Raw genomic sequence first — 16,386 nt, forward strand, 5'->3', positions numbered from 1 at the left:
TCAAGAAATTCTACATCGTTTCCCTGTAATTAAAATATCCTGTTAACATCCCACCCCAGATTTTTAATGGGGAGCGGGGGAGTTAATCAAATATGCAACTTTGCTATACTTACCCTTTTTACCTCCTCTTCCTTTGTGTACCTCAGACAGAAGTGAAATACTCTAAGATCTTTACAGTAGATGATTAATTTTTCTGGGTATTTTTTCAGTTGTCCAGATAGAGATTTCTTTTTCTCATCGTAAACTACAGAAGTAAAAACCCAAGGAAGAACATATCAACATTAAAAATTTTGGCATCTCTTGTTGGGGTCCCAACTAAACTGAGTCAACACAGAGTTTTACTAAGTACTCTAGAACACTGACTTGCAGTGCAGACAAACATCTGTACTCACATACTTGTCAACAGTATCTTTACAAGTGATACAGTCTCAAGATTTTGCGCTCTGTCCTAGGTCTCCTCTTTTTCACTCAGAGAGAAAAGACAGTTACCTTTTTCATAACTGGTGTTTGAGATGTGTTGCTCATGTCTTTTCCACAATAGGTATGTGCACTCACCACGTGCACTGGTGTTGGAAGTTTTTTCCCCTAGCAGTACCTGTAGGGAAGTGCCCCTAACAACTTCTGGAGTGGCACCTCCATGATGTGCTACAAGGGGCACTATGTGTCCCCTCCACCCTCAGTTCCTTCTTGCCAGACAACTCCCGCATTCGTTCCCCTCTGTCGGATGTGGAATAGACATTAGCAACACATCTTGAACAACACCAGTTACAGAAAAGGTAACTGTCTTTTCTTCTTTGAAGAATTCCTCATGTGTATTCCACAATAGGTGATTCCAAGCTATACCTGTTGGAGGTGGGTAGGAGTTCGCACACTCTCGGGACGGAGCACAGCCCTGCCGAACCCAGTGTCTTCCCTGGTCTGGGAGACTACTGCATAACGCGAGGTGAATGTGTGAAATGAAGACCATGTGGCAGCCCTGCAAATATCCTGAACAGGGACATGGGCTAAAAAGGCAGCCGATGAGGCTTGCACCCTAGTCGAGTGCGCCCTCAGAATTGACAGTGGAAGGATTCCCAGCAGGTCATAACAGGTACAGATTCATGAGGTGATCCAGTTAGAGAGCTGCTGAGTAGAGATCGGCTGATCTCTCGTGTTCCGCTGTGGCGATGAACAGCTGCGAAGACTTCCTGAATGGCTTAGTCTGCTCCAGGTAAAAAGCAAAGCCCGTCGCATACCCAGCGTGTGGAGGTGGCACTCCTCACTGGACACTTGGGGCAGAGGACTGGCAGGAAAATATCCTGACCCATGTGGTAGGTGAAGACCACCTTCGGGAGGAACGAAGGATGTGGGTGGAGCTGGACCTTATCCTTATGGAACACCACGTATGGGGGCTCGGAGGTCAGGGCCTGGAGTTCTGAGACCCGCCTAGCCGACATGATCAATCCACTCAGTAGGTGGTAGGCCTGTAGGCAAATGTCGTGGGCTTTACAGAAGTCCCACAGCTTGAGGGCTTCCAGACAGATGGCAGAAGATCAGGCCCTGCCTTGCCTGTTGATGTAAAACATGGAGGCCATGTTGTCCATGAGAACCGTGACCACCCTGCCTTCCAGGTACAAGCAGAAGGCCACCCATGCCAGCCGGACCACCCAGAGCTCCTCGATGTTTATGGGGAGGGCCAGGGGTCCTGTGCATACCACAGACCTTGGGTCTGAACGTCTCCCACACGGGCTCCCCACCCCAGGTCCGATGCGTCGGACATCAGTTCCATCGATGGGGGCCTGCTTCTGAACGGGACTCCACGGAGTATGTTCCCCAGGGAGGACCACTATCAAAAGGAGACTATCACTGGTTTGGGCACAGTGAAGACCCTGTCCATCCTGTCTCTGGCCTGGGAGAATACCGAGGTCAACCAGAGCTGGAGGAGTCTCATCCTGAGTCTGGCATGTGAACCACATATGTGCATGCTGACATGTGACCCAAGAGCTGGAGACATGCTCTGCCTGTTGTCATTGGAAACCTTGTGCCTGTGTCGATGAGCCCTTTCAGGGTCTCAAACCTGTCTTGTGGGAGGAAGGCCTTTGCCAACGTGGCATCCAGGATTGCCCCAATAAACTCTATGCATTGTACCGGGACTAATGTGGACTTGGTGTCATTTACCAACAGGCCCAGAGTAGCGCATGTGGACAGAAGGAGCACCAGGTGATCCTGCACCTGTGACCGGGAGCTGCCCTTGACCAGTCCGTAGTCCACATAGGGGAAGATCTGGACCCCCCAGCACCTGAGGAAGGCTGCCACCACAAACATATGCTTTGTGAATACCCTGGGAGCAGTGAACAGGACAAACGGGAGGACCATAAATTGGTAGTGTTGCTATCCAATCGTGAAATGGAGGAAGCACCTATGCTCATCAAATATACGGATGTGGAAGATCAAGGGTGGCGCACCAGTCCCCGGGATCCAGAAAGGGAATGGAGGAGGGTCAGGGAGACCATGCAAACTTGAGAGGCCTGAACCAGTACAAGGTAAAGCTCAAGTCCAGCATACACCTAAGCTCCTCTTTGGCCTTTGGAATAAGAAAATAGCAGGAGTAGTACCCCTTGCATTAGAACTCCACTAGCACCACTTCCACTGCTCCTGGGCCAAGGAGCCACTCCACCACCTGCTCAAGCAGGGCCTCATGAGAAGGGTCCCTCCAGGAGGGAGGGGGCGGAGCATAGTTGGGCAGGGTAGAGGTAAACTGGAGAGTGTAGCCCTGGGAGATGGTGCTAAGGACCCATCAGTCTGAGATTCAGCCACAACAACTCCTGGAGAAAAGCATACAACCAGTTGGAGAAGGGAAGCTTTATTGTGGGTGGATCCCTGATGTGAACTGGTAGGTTGCCCCCGGCATACTGTCAAAACTGCCCTTTCCCTGCCTGTTTGCCCTTGGAAGACCCAGGATAGGGGGCAGACCGAGACTGCCTCTGCGGCTGTTGGGGGCCACGGTGCGCACTGGGACCACTGTGCTGGCCATGGAGCCCGGTGTGTATGTTACTGGGAGCACATTGCGAAGAATCATGATATCTCCCACTAAATTTAACTTTCAAACGGGCCTAAACAGATATGTAGACAAAATGTAGATTATTTCCAATTTCATCTACCAGGTTAAAGAAGTGGGTAAACTATAAGGATTAGCCTGAATCAAGGAATTTTTAAAGCTATGCAAGATCAGTATCACACCTTGACTTACGTGGCATTTTGGGCTCAATCTGTTCAATCCAACCTTTACTTGAAAAGACAGGACACATGAACGTAAAATAAATAAATCCATCCATGTTTCATGTCATTATTTATTCCAAGTTAAATGATGAAAGAGTTACATTGCAATGCTAGTTATCCTAAATAGATAAATTTGTAAACCAAGAGCACCAGTTTAAAAAGTAGAGTTCAGGTTTTTAAAAGGTATTAAGGCATTGCTACAACATCTAACTAATTTAGGAGCCTAAATCTCATTTTCAGTCCCATTGACTGTCAATAGCTAAATACTTTGAAAAATCTGGGCCCATGTCTTTAAAGTTACATGGAATGTAAGGCAGAAGGGGGAAGGTGGAAGGAGGCAGATGGGCAAGCTAACCTACCTCCATAAATGTGGTCTATACAATGCAGAGTTATGTCATTTTCTCCTATGATCTTATTCTTAAATTCTGGCTCCTATAAAAGACAAGACATTTCATGTTATACAAAATTCCTGTCAATAAAGCCCATTATAGTCAAACTAAATAATGGCACCTTCTCATTTGAGAACTATATCCTATGTATTCGGGAAAGATACATTTACTTTAGTGACAAGTAAATATCTATTTTTTACTTATTGGCTTTTCAAAGGAAGAGTAGGAGATTGGACTAGTTTGTATTGCTCCAAATTGTTTGGTAGTTTTTAAGTTATGCAATATCTGAAAAGGCAGGCAAAATCTAGTCTGCAGAACTCGTTATTGATAGTGATGTGAGTACAAAAACCCAAAGTGGTTTTCAAATCTCATACAAGTTTGCAGGGTTTATCGTTAGAGAGTTTTGCTTGTCAACCGAGCATATTTATTACAGAAATCAATTATACAAACTTGAAATTAAACCATGCTAGCTTTGCAGTCACTTTTTAGACTAGAACTTAATTTTCAGAATGGGCTTAATCTTAGTCTGATGTATTGCCATGCATATCACGTGTACTATACTACACTACTACAGGAAACACTACACACGAGATTCAAATCTTGCTTCAACGAGTTTAATTCATAACATTAACTGTACATAATTTTGGGGGGAGGGTTTGGCTGAGTAATAGATCTAAAATAACCTTGGGTTTCTGTTCTCAGACACCAACTCCGTGCTTCAGTTCCTAGATTAACCTCAGATTATTTGGAAAAAAAAGTAAGTCATTCTGTTCCAGCGCCACTGAAAGACACTGGTCTGTGAAACCTGCTTAAGTTCAGTATAATTTTTAAGTCACTTTGGCAGATGCATTCTGTTGCTTCTATATATTAAGCATAGCAGTAATTAAGTTGTTTTTTTTTGGCATTGACTGTTACAAGTGTAAGTCTTCCAAATAAATGTTTTTAACTGTACTAACTTTAAATTAAAATTTGACCCCCCCCCCCGCCATGAACTCAATTGCCTAATATGTCTAATTTACAAGAGACACTGAACATATGTCATGCAGCTATTCACATTCTAGAGACGCCTAACATTCCTACCAGATTCCAGGTGACAAAAAGGTAACAGTTGAGATTTTCAAAGCCAATATGGGGATTATTTATTTGTATTATTGGAGCACTCAAAGGCTCAATCAAAGATTGCGATCTCATTGTACAAACATAAGGCCATCCCCACTTTACTTGGATTGTGAGCTCTTCAAACTAAGTTATAGGGAAGTTGTCAATTCCCTAGACTATTTTGAAGCTCTCCTGGACTGGAGGGGGAAAAAAGAGAATAGGAAGAAGGTTGTAAACAGCCAGAATTAGCTAGCTTCAATCAAGGCTTCTCCACAGCTATGCAAGACCTGTTCAGACAATACCTTGATTTACACATCTTGCAAAGGATGGTGCAGTGGTTGAGGCACTACACTGGGACTTGGGAGACTTTGGTTCAAGTTCCTTGCACTGCCGCAGACTTCCCACATGACCATAGGCGAGTCACTTAGACCTTGTCTACACTACAAACTTTGGTCGACGCAAGTTACATTGGCCTACAGGTGCCAAAGCCTCTATATCGCTCATGCATTTGCATATTTGGCTGCTTATGGCGATGCAGCAGGTACTCACCAAGAGCACTTAGGCTGATGTAAAAGCACTATGGGTAGGTATCCCAGTATGTCATGTGCTGCCATCTGGCATAATGCCTTTTGGGAACATTTCATAATGCGTTGAGAGAAAGAAAGGACTCACGCTGGAAGGTCAGACCTCAACATGCAACTTTCTCTATCCCATAATATCATCCCTATGCCATAATTTTCACACTTTATATTAGGGCTGTCAAGCAATTAAAAAAACTTAATCGTGATTAATCGCACTGTTAAACAATAACAAAATACAATTTATTTTCATATTTTTGGATGTTTTCTACATTTTCAAATATATTGATTTCAATTACAACACAGAATACAAAGTGCACAGTGCTTACTTAATATTTATTTTTGATTGCAAGTATTTGCATTATAAAAAAAGAAACAGTATTTTTCAATTCACCTAATACAAGTATTGTAGTGCAATCTCTTAATCATCAAAGTTGAACATACAAATGTAGAATTATGTAAAAGAATGCATTTAAAAATAAAATGTAAAATTTTAGAGCCTACAAGTCCACACAGTCCTACTTCTTGTTAAGGCAATCGCTCAGACAAACAAGTTTGTCTACATTTGCAGGACGTAATACTGCTCAGTTCTTGTTTACAATGTCACCTGAAAGTGAGAATAGTCATTCTCGTGGCACTGTTGTAGCCGGAACTGCAAGATATTTACGTGCCAGATGCATTAAACATTCATATGTCCTTTCATGCTTCAACCACCATTCCAGGGGACATGCATCCATGCTGATGACGGGTTCTGCTCAATAAGAATCCAAAGCAGTGTGGACCAACATGTTCATTTTCATTAAGAGAGTCAGATGTCACCTGCACAAGGTTAATTTTCTTTTTTGGTGGTTCAAGTTCTGTAGTTTCCACATTAGAGTGTTGCTCTTTTGAGACTTCTGAAAGCATGCTCTACACCTCATCCCTCTCAGATTTTGGATGGTACTTCAGATTCTTAAACCTTGGGACAAGTGTTGTAGTGATCTTTAGAAATCTCACATTGGTACCTTCTTTGCATTTTGTGAAATCTGCAGTGAAAGTCGTTCCATTTAAGAACACATGTACTGGGTCACCATCCAAGACAGCTATAACATGAAATATATGGCAGAATGCAGGTAAAACTGAGCATGGGACATACAATTCTCCCCAAAGAGTTCAGTCACAAATTTAAGGCTTTTTTTTTTAAATAAGTAAGTGTCATCAGCATGGAAGCACATCCTCTGAAATGATGGCCAAAGCATGAAGGGGCATACTAATGTTTAGCATACCTGGCATATAAATACCTTGCAAAGCTGGCTACAAAAGTGCCATGCCAATGCTTGTTCTCACTTTCTGGTGATACTGTAAATAAGAAGAGGGCAACATTATCTCCTGCAAATGTAAAGAAATTTGTTTGTGTTAGGGATAGGCTGAACAAGAATTAGGACTGAGTGGATTTGTAGGCTCTGAAGTTTCAGTTATGTACCAAAAAAAAAAATAAAATAAAATAAATCAAAAACCCTACCTTTGTAAGTTGCACTTTCAGGACAAAGATTGCACTACTGAAGTGATTTGAAAAATACTATTTCTTTTGTTTATTGTTTTTATCGTGCAAATATTTGTAATAAAAAAGTATACACCTGGATTTCAATTACAGAGAATACAATACATGTAGAAAAAACATCCTAACTGTTTAATACATTTCAGTTGGTATTCTGTTTAACAGTGCAATTAAAACTGCAATTAAATGCAATTAATTTTTTTAGTTAATTGCATGAGTTAACTGCAATTAATTGACAGTCCTACTTTATATCTAAAATTGCCAGTCTTTGGTCCTTCCCATTACTGACAGAAGCATGGAGCCTGCAGAGCTCTGCACTATTCTCATTAATATTACAAATAAAGGAGGCACAATTCTCCTGTATTTGCAGACCCACAGGACATGATGATTTACTGGAGGATAGTTTGCTGAGCCACACAGCAAAAACAAAAAAAAAAGACCAAAACAAATCAAGGTTATTGGTGGCATTCATGCAGCAAGTGCAGATGGCAAAGCATCACTTCTAGGCATGAGACACAAGCAGTGACTGGTGGGATTGCATCATAACATAGCCTTGGAATGCTGAGCAGTGGCTGTCAAATTTGAAAATCTGAAAGGCCACATTCCTGGGTGTGTGTGCCAAGCTTGTTCCACCCCTCCAGGGCAGACACACCAGAATGAGAGCAGCCTGGACTGTGGAGAAGCAAGTGGCAATCCCACTCTAACAATTGGCAACACCACAGAGTACAAAAAAGGCTATTTTTCTAGGGTTATGCAAGCACTGGTGGATCACTGGGGGCACTTCCCTAACCCACCCATATTGATATCAGTGAAGGCCCACTACACACCTTTAAGAACATATATACCTCATTATTAAAGAATCATGTCTGCAGCTCAGCACAGATCTCTCGGACTCCCTTGCCTTGTGGCATGTTGCTGCAGTTCCTTCTCTTTCATGCAGCACTGCAGCTGATGCCTGCTGTACCCCTTTGCCTACAACCCCAGGCAATCTGACTGTAGAAATCTACATTTCTACCGTTGGTCCATAGCTGTGCTTGCATAGCCTCTTTCCTCCCACAGGCCCAGGAGATCCAACACCTCCTGTCTACTCCAGGCAGAAGCACAGCTAAGGTATGGGGCCAGCATGATTGGTTGGCCAACTGCCCACAACAAAGGGGCATAATCATGAAAGGCATTTCAAAAAAATACATGCTGGGAGTTGGGGGAATGGTGAGGGATAAGGGGGAAGGCTTCCAGTTTCCATGACCTCTGGCAGTGGAGTTCACAACTGTTGCACTGTGGGACAGCTGCTGAACAACTGTCAGAGTTGACACAGGTCATGCAGTGTTTACCTTCATGCTGCATTGACCTCAATAGGTTGACCAGGGCTCCATGCTATTCAAGGAGGTGGTTACGACAACACAGTAAAACAAGGTGCTTACATCAACAGGACACAAATTTGCATGCAGGCACATGCACAAATAGGTTGATGCAAGACAATTTACGTCAAGTTAACTTTGTAGTGTAAACCAGGCTCCTCCAAGCCTCAGTTTTGGATCTGTACATTGGGGCTAATACAGCGGTCTCAAACATGCAGCCCACAAGGCTCTTCTGTGCGGCCCGCCAAGCTCCCCGCACCTCCCTGCCCCTCTGTCTACCTTCAGGCCAGGGGTGGGCAAACTGCGGCCCGTGCGATTGTCCACTGTGGCGCTGCAAGCCCCACACTGCTCCCTTAAGCCTTACCACCCCAGAGCTGCTCTAGGTAAGTGGTGCTGGGCCAGAGCTTGTACCCCACACCCCTCCTGCACCCAACTCCCTGCCCTGAGCCACCTGCCGCACCTCACAACCCTCCTGCAACCAACTCCCTGCCCTGAGCCCCGTTGCACCCCTCCTGTGCCCAACTCCCTGCCCTGAGCCCCCTGCCACACCCAACTCTCTGCCCTGAGGCCCCTGCCACACCCCGCACCTCTCCTGCACTCCCTGCCCTGAGCCATCTGCTGCACCCTGTATGCCGACCCCCTGCCGCACCCCTCACCTCTCTTGCACCCCACATACCAACTTCTTGCCCTGAGACCCTGCCACACCTGCACCCCCGTAGTGACAGGGAAGGGGCAGCATTGGGGTGGGGACTTTGGGGAAGGGGGTGGAAAGGAGCAGGGAAGGAGTGGGAAGAAGCAGGGCAAGAGCAGGGCCTCATGGAAGGGATGGAGTAGGGGCAGGGCCAGAGGCAGTGAGGGTGGGGGTGTCAGTGATGTGGCCCTTGGGCCAATTCACAAGACCTCATGTGGCCCTTGCGGTCATTTGAGTTTGAGACCCCCGGGCTAATAGCTCTGTACCTCACAAGAGTTTGAGGATAAAAAGATTGTGTGGCATTCAAACACTACTGTAATGGGGCCAGATAAATAACTAAGTCTAGACTTTACATTACAAGTTGCATGGGTCTAAATAAAGATGTATTTTGTTTTTAACTAAAGAGGTGTTTTTAAGATTTAATTAAACCAGTAAAAGCCCCTGTGTGGACACTCCTAGATTTAAACTTGACCTATAAAGATTCCTTACCAACTCACAAGGAAAGGATATAAACCAGGTTTAAATTTGTTAAAGAGTGCCCACAGGGGCTTGCATTGATCTATTCAAAAGAACACTTTTAGTCAAACCCATCCCCACCTGTAATAACCATAGACTCAATCTTTTCCCTAAAACTTAGGAGTATAATAATATAAAATGCATTATTCTCAGGAACAATTTTCAATAGCGTGGTAGTAGTTCTAAAACAGACCACAAGAACTAGAGACAGACTTCACCTAGAAACAGGACAGCACTAGTTTTATCACAGCACTCTGTTCTGACTCTTTGTGACATAACCCTTGGTACTTTTGAGGAGAAAATTGTGACCTCTCACAGAAGAGATGGACTCAAGAAATAAAAGTTATCTGTCATGACTGCTGTTGCTACTCATTAAGTGCCTCAGAGGGCCCTGCAGGGACAGTGAATGTACAAACTGGGTTTAGTGAGTTTGTGGTGCTCAAGGCTTGCTACAAAGCTTTCCATTTCATTTCTTTATAACATTTCTCTACCAGGGGAGGAAAAAGAGCGCATAGAAGCAGTGTATATTACTTGCTACTAAGAAGTACATTAACAAGACTTAGCCAAATGAAGTTTGTCTTCCTACATTATCATCCGAAGCAGATTCATCACCAAGAAAAGCAATCTTGAAGTTTGTGCAAATGAGTTTCCCGCAGGCTCCACGATTTGACCCATCTTCTTGTACACACTTTAATACTGTGTTTGCCTCACAGAGCAGCAATTCACCTGATTGAAATAAACAGTCTTAGCTTGCAGTGTAATGGGACATTCTAGATATTAATACACAAAGTCATCTTTCAAACTCCAACTCAGCATTGACTCTGAGTCCAAACTTCCTATGCATTGGCTGGCTGAGTTTACCATGTCACAGAAGTGTCAGAAAAATCAGAGAAAATGGATCATGGGACATATGTCTTCTCACCTAGACATTCTATCTTTAGATTACTGGTTCAAGTTTAAACCCCAAACCTGATCAATAGCCTTTGAAATGAACTGCTGATCTTAACTTCTAATAGACAAATGTCCATAATACAATTTGTACCCTTGTGGACAGTTACATCTAAGCAGTATATTGAGTTTGGATGTAAAGATGGGTCCAATCTAAGTGGCTGCTCCAGGTTCAAATTGGAGGCATATTGCTGGAGAAGCGTAAAGTAATGTTGCCTCCCTGTGCTATAGACAAGGATTTCACTGAGTGTCTTGGGAGATTAAAGCCAACTCCTTTCATGAAATCAACTCTCAACTATAAATTTTTCTCAGTGTCAAGTTTTTGTAACTTACAGCATTCTAATGCTTTGCATCAATTTCTACCTACACCCTTAATTATCGTAATGCTGTTTTGTTTGGGAATCATGACATGCATTTGATAGGTTACCAACAGTATACAGATTCTGCAGGTACAGAGGACATTCCAAGGGCTTAATATCACATTTGTAAGTGTCATTATGGATCTGTGATGGCCAGAATTAAGCTCTATACCCCACATGCAAAGATTGACCTCCAGGCTTAATGCTAACTCCAACTGTTTTTGTTGACTTTTTATAGGACACAGGAAAGATTTAAAAGTGGACTAAAAAGTTTTAAACAGTTGGGCTTGTGCCCTTGCTAACATCTTTATGAGAATGCTAAGGCTTGAATTTATTTTATTACTGCTACATTCTCCGATTTTTGTTGGAAAACATTTGGAATATCTCAGAGATGTTTACTGTGATTCCTAACATCTTAAATCAAAGGGGAAAGGGATTATCTTTACCAAAAGCTTTTTATCTAAAAGGTTAGTTTCTGAAGTTGAATAAAAATAGTAAAATAAAAAAGCATAAGAGTAATTTTGAACTGTAACTAAAAGTATTTTCAATAGCTCAACTTGCACTCTTTTCTTGAGGTCATTGCACTAGTTCTCCAATCAGGCTTCCAGCCAAAACACGACCTAAATTTCTAATATATATATATATATATGAATATGAGAGAGAGAGAGAGAGAGATTTTCCTCAATTCCTTCTAAGTCTTCTTTATAAAATAAAGAAACATAAAACATGGGCACAATTCTTCCCCATGCAGGACGCCTATAAACACAGCACTCAAGGTCCAACAGAAATACCAATTTTGCATTTTAGAACAATCCATGCAGATGCAAACAGAACATTCAGCCTGTATGGTTACTTACCTCACATCCACTATTTTACTACTCAAGATACCGATGTCTCTTGAGCGTCTACTGCACCAAACAAACGAGAATATTTTTATATAGCCACATCTTCATGAGAAGACATAATTTTGAATTCTAAATTCAAAATACAATGCAACACAGCAGTTACCTGGTAACAGGTGAAGATTTACTTCCTTTTCTATGGGTTCCTTTTTGTGTATTTCCTAAAACAAAATAAAAGAAGAGTCATTGTTCCTTTCTAAAGAACTTTAATACATTAGTACCATTTACAGAATGATTTTCTTAAATGTAAACACTAGATTACCTCAGGGATCTGCAAAGCACTGATCTGTTCAAGAGGCAGGAAAAAAAAAAGTTATAAACTTTTCAGTTTGCAAGAGAGAAGAGAAAGGGACATTTAAAAGGACACCATCCACTTGAAATAAATGTCAGAACAGAGCTAGAAGATGAGGCCCCAACACCTCATGCAATATTTGTAGTTTTACAGTAGTCTTTGCAATATTAGTAATTTTGTAAATTTAAAAAAAGATGTTACTCTCTTGGTTTGTGAAGGATCTGAATAAGAATGCTGTTAAACACAAAGTAAAATTGAAGAGATATTTTCCGTCTGATATTTCAATTATTAATAACTTTAGGTAAAAAATATTCTAGGTAGAAGTGTGACTTTTTTCCTTTTTAAAACACACACAGTTTGGCAGTTGTTCTTAAAGGTTATTTGTCCACCAGCAACTTAGATATTTAAGTTGGTGGCTGGCACCCATAATGTGAAACCACACATTTTTTTAAAATGAAGATTAAATCTCTGTACTGGGAACCAAACTAGTATCCAGTTTAGGACTGAGTAAAAAAGATATTAAACAAAAAGCAAGCATCACTGCGATTGATACCTTTAGCACAAGTAACAGCACAAGAAGGTAGAAATTTCTTGAGTAAAATTTAGTTTCTGTAACTTCCCCACTCCTAAAGTTACACATCCACTACAGTCTTCATACAAGACAAATCTGTCAGAACTATAGCATTAGCATTGAAGTTATGTAGCATCTTTCAACTACCATGAAGCTTTATATTTTAGCAACTATAATGTAACAAACAAACAAACGAGTAAAATATGTAAGTTACACCTAAAAAGCACTGTCACTTTAAAGAGATCTTGCAGAAAGTGACTCCAGAAGCTCAGACAGAAATCCTTAACACACACTGAACATGGCATATTTCAATTAAGAGTCACACACACAGCACAACCCAGACGAGGTTCCCAGAGAAGGTCTTAAGATTAATTACACTAGCCTTAGTGCTACTCAGCCTGATTAGTACAACTTTACTGTAGCCTCCCAAGATCAAAGAACACAATCCTTCCTGCTCAGGCAGTTCAGAATGCCCCCTCATCCCGCTGGAGTCACAATGAACAGCTTTACCTAACATGCATTAGGAGCCCTCGTGGAGAACTACTGGTTACCTGGAAAACCCAAGGAACTACAGCTGTTGCAAACTAAGCTTAGTTTGTGCCCAGTATTCTAACAAGAGATTGTGACAACCAAGAAAGCCAGTTGTGACCTTTAATAAATGTCACAATAAGAGGGAACAATAAACAGTATGCCCGAGTCTTGTCAAGCTAAGCACGAAGGAAGAGAAATATCTCCTGGAACAAAGGCAAATTTAAAAACTTATATACACGCATATAAATATAGATACTGGTTATCCAGACCCAAAAGAACCTACATGCAAAATGGTGAAGTTATTTATCAGCACCTAACAAGGCAAAGGGTATGTTTAAACAGCCAAGAAAAACTGCCAGCCAACTATGGTTTGCGGCGCTCTGGCTGAGGGGCTGTGTAGATTTTCGAGTTTGGGGCTGGAGTCCGAGCTCTGGAACCCTCCCATGCTACAGGATCCTGGAGTTGCCTGGCATGGCCAGCTGCAGGCTTTTCTTTGCTGTGTAGACATACCAAAACAAAATACCAAGAATCCTTTGCAGGTCAGCAGCAAAAAGTATTGAGTGCTGGGACAGAAGACAGAAAAGGTAGTCATCCTTGTAAAAAAGCAAGGTAAGGCAATCATGGAAAAAAAATTCAAGCCAGAAGACGACAGCTAACAGAAGAAGGGGAAAAACAACAGATACTTTTGTGTGCATTTATTATATAATCATGAATGAAAGCTTAAAACATTTAAATGAAACTGAAGAGTTCAGACATTCAGAAGTGCTTTTAAACCAACAAAGTTTGTCTACAGGTAGCAACTCCAGTACTTAACTAAACCAGATCACATTGCATCAAACCTCCACACACACATGCACGGACATAAGGAAAAAGGAGGACTATTTCTCCCCACTGTTGAAGCTTCACCAATCGGCGAGACTATTGCTATTACTGATGAAGAACTACAGTTCCCATTTTTCAGAACACATGTATGCACAGCCAACTCTCCAATTCCTGTTTGCTTAGTTCATGTGCACACACCAGTCAGCTTCCCCTTCTGATGGACAAACATGAGCTTATTTTTAAAAGAAACATCAATGTTTTCCTATTAAACTTGGCTTCAGCAGTCTAACATACATAACAGTTAAGACTATTTAAAAGAACTCTCTGTTTCAAAACTGTATGGCTATGAATGTTAGTTTATTCTGTGAAAGATTACTTGCTGCTCACTAGCAGGTAGCTGGCAAAATTAGGACCAAAAAAATTATTCATTTAAATCAATGGGAACACACCAGTGAATTTTTGAAAATTTACATCAATCAGTTAACACAAAACGAAACACTTACAAGAGACTGCCTTTAAAAGGGATCAGCTAGAATCTCTTAAACGTATAGCTGCAGTCCTGTGAAAAGAAGCAGGCAAAACAAGATGGCCTTTTTAGTTAAAGGTGATCTACAAAGAAAAAAAATGTCCTTTTTCATCTTTTATAAGGCAACCTGAAAGGTTTTCCCCAAAGAATGTTTTCTGCATTAGAAATTCAAGTTGCATCTGCTTGAGAAACCTGGTATGAAATGGTAACACACCTGAGTGTGACAACTATTGTTAACAAGTAGTTTAACAGTCTGGTTGATACCATGATAATTTCAGCTATAAACAGATATAAAATTTGAGAAATTGTTTAGCTGCTAAAGATTTAAATCTTCTCACCCTCTCAGTTAAGGAATGAGTTCAAAATACACATCTCAGACATCCAGAACAATATCCTGGAAAATAAGGAAGGACCAGACTTTACATTCCTTACTTTATAAGAAAAAACAAGAAGAGACACTTTCAAACAAGTCAGGCCTTCCTTCTACATCAGGTAGAAAGAGGGCACAAGCTCATTTTTAAGAAACATCTCTGAAGGTCAACTTCAGCAGATATGTTGTATACTCAAGGGGTCACAAGGGTCTTAACTATTAGTATGCAGGAATTTTATATTAAGGTAAACTGCGTCCCAAGAAGCGACTATCTGTCTCCTTTTCTTTAGCCTTATTCCCTGGCCCAGAACACCTCGAGCTTGACCTTTACATTCGACTTTTTCACATTAGACTTTTTCATTAGACTGAAAAAGCTGGAGAGGAATAGAGGCACATTTTTCAGAGTGCAGGTTATCTTCTTCTGAAAAGCCTGGACAGCATGTGACAATTAAAAATAGATTTATAGTTCTGAATATTAGAATGTTTTAATCCAGTACTTTGTGTATGAATCTACTGCTTCCTTCTCATTTATTTTGGAGCTACCCTTTTATTCTTGCCTGATGGCCCTAGGGGAAAAAAGACATACTCTAACTGTTCCTAGACAAATGGCAACCTCCAACAAGTCATCTTAACCCTTTAAACTCATATTTATCAGCTAGAATTTATCTTGTTTCAGTCATAGTTCATAGGAACTGATTGAGAAACTATGGAATTTTCTGTTGGGGCTCTATGGATTTGCTGTTTCATCTCAGGTTCTGGATAGTTCCCAGTACAGAAAGATTGCTTGCAGTCCTTGAACCAAAGCAACCCAAAATTTCTTGAATGAAGAATAGCTACTACAGCTGTTATACCTGCAAAAAAAAAAAAAAAAACAACCCTGGCAATTCCATACCAATCAACCAAAAAATCAGCCCGTGCTGCAGGATGATATCAAATGCAGACATCTTCCCCTTCATTCCAGCTTTAATAGAGTTCTCTGTGAAACAGCCTCGGAAGCCTGAACCTCCAGGAACATCAGTTAGACTGGGAATAGCATTAGGGCATGTCTACATTAGAAACTTTTTGCGGAGTTTGTGTATCTGTTATCTGCAATAACTGTGATGTAAGCAGTGCACACACGCTGCACTGTTAAGATGATTAAGGTACTTTTTCCTTGTATCAATGCAGCCACACAGCACAGCAATGTTTCAAAATAAGTACTAGGTATTCTGGTGGGACATCTTGTGGTTTATTGCTCCATCACTGTTATGCATTCTGGGATTTTTTGACTGCAGTGGCTAGAATTCAGATGAGCCTGTACACACTCCACTCTCCAGAGGGCAACAAAGTCCAGGACATACTCCTAATGACTGAACAGTCATAACAGGTATGTGAATCCCCACGAGCTGGAACCACAAAGGACAGCACATGGCTGCACACCAGCTTTTAAACAGGAAAGTGACATCCATTCAGGATAACCCTGGAGAAGCAGCAGGTATATAAGTAAACAAAACAACAATCCAGGTAACAGGCAAAGCTGTGTATGACAGAAGTGGAAAGACTTGGCAGATATGCAACAGTTGTTCAGGATGGAGATGTATCCACACCTCCTTTGTGGTGGGTACTCTCATCCCACTTCCCTGGAAGTGGGTTTTTTAAGT

The 16,386-nt window shown here is 41.7% G+C and overlaps 1 protein-coding gene across 1 annotated transcript in view; it reads right to left on the reverse strand.

The window, feature by feature from the left end:
* The window catches only part of MTMR12 (myotubularin related protein 12), a 75,016-nt gene that overhangs the window by 38,932 nt on the left and 19,698 nt on the right, over positions 1-16,386 (reverse strand). The window contains exons 2-5 of the mRNA XM_032771264.2: positions 11,741-11,795; positions 10,012-10,151; positions 3,618-3,690; positions 114-244 (exon numbers count right to left, since the gene is read on the reverse strand). Of these exons, the coding sequence (XP_032627155.1) occupies positions 114-244; positions 3,618-3,690; positions 10,012-10,151; positions 11,741-11,795 (399 nt within the window). The remainder of the gene's footprint in view (positions 1-113; positions 245-3,617; positions 3,691-10,011; positions 10,152-11,740; positions 11,796-16,386) is intronic.

The sequence above is a fragment of the Chelonoidis abingdonii genome, chromosome 6, assembly GCF_003597395.2.
Source record: "Chelonoidis abingdonii isolate Lonesome George chromosome 6, CheloAbing_2.0, whole genome shotgun sequence".
Lineage (NCBI taxonomy): Eukaryota > Metazoa > Chordata > Testudines > Testudinidae > Chelonoidis > Chelonoidis abingdonii.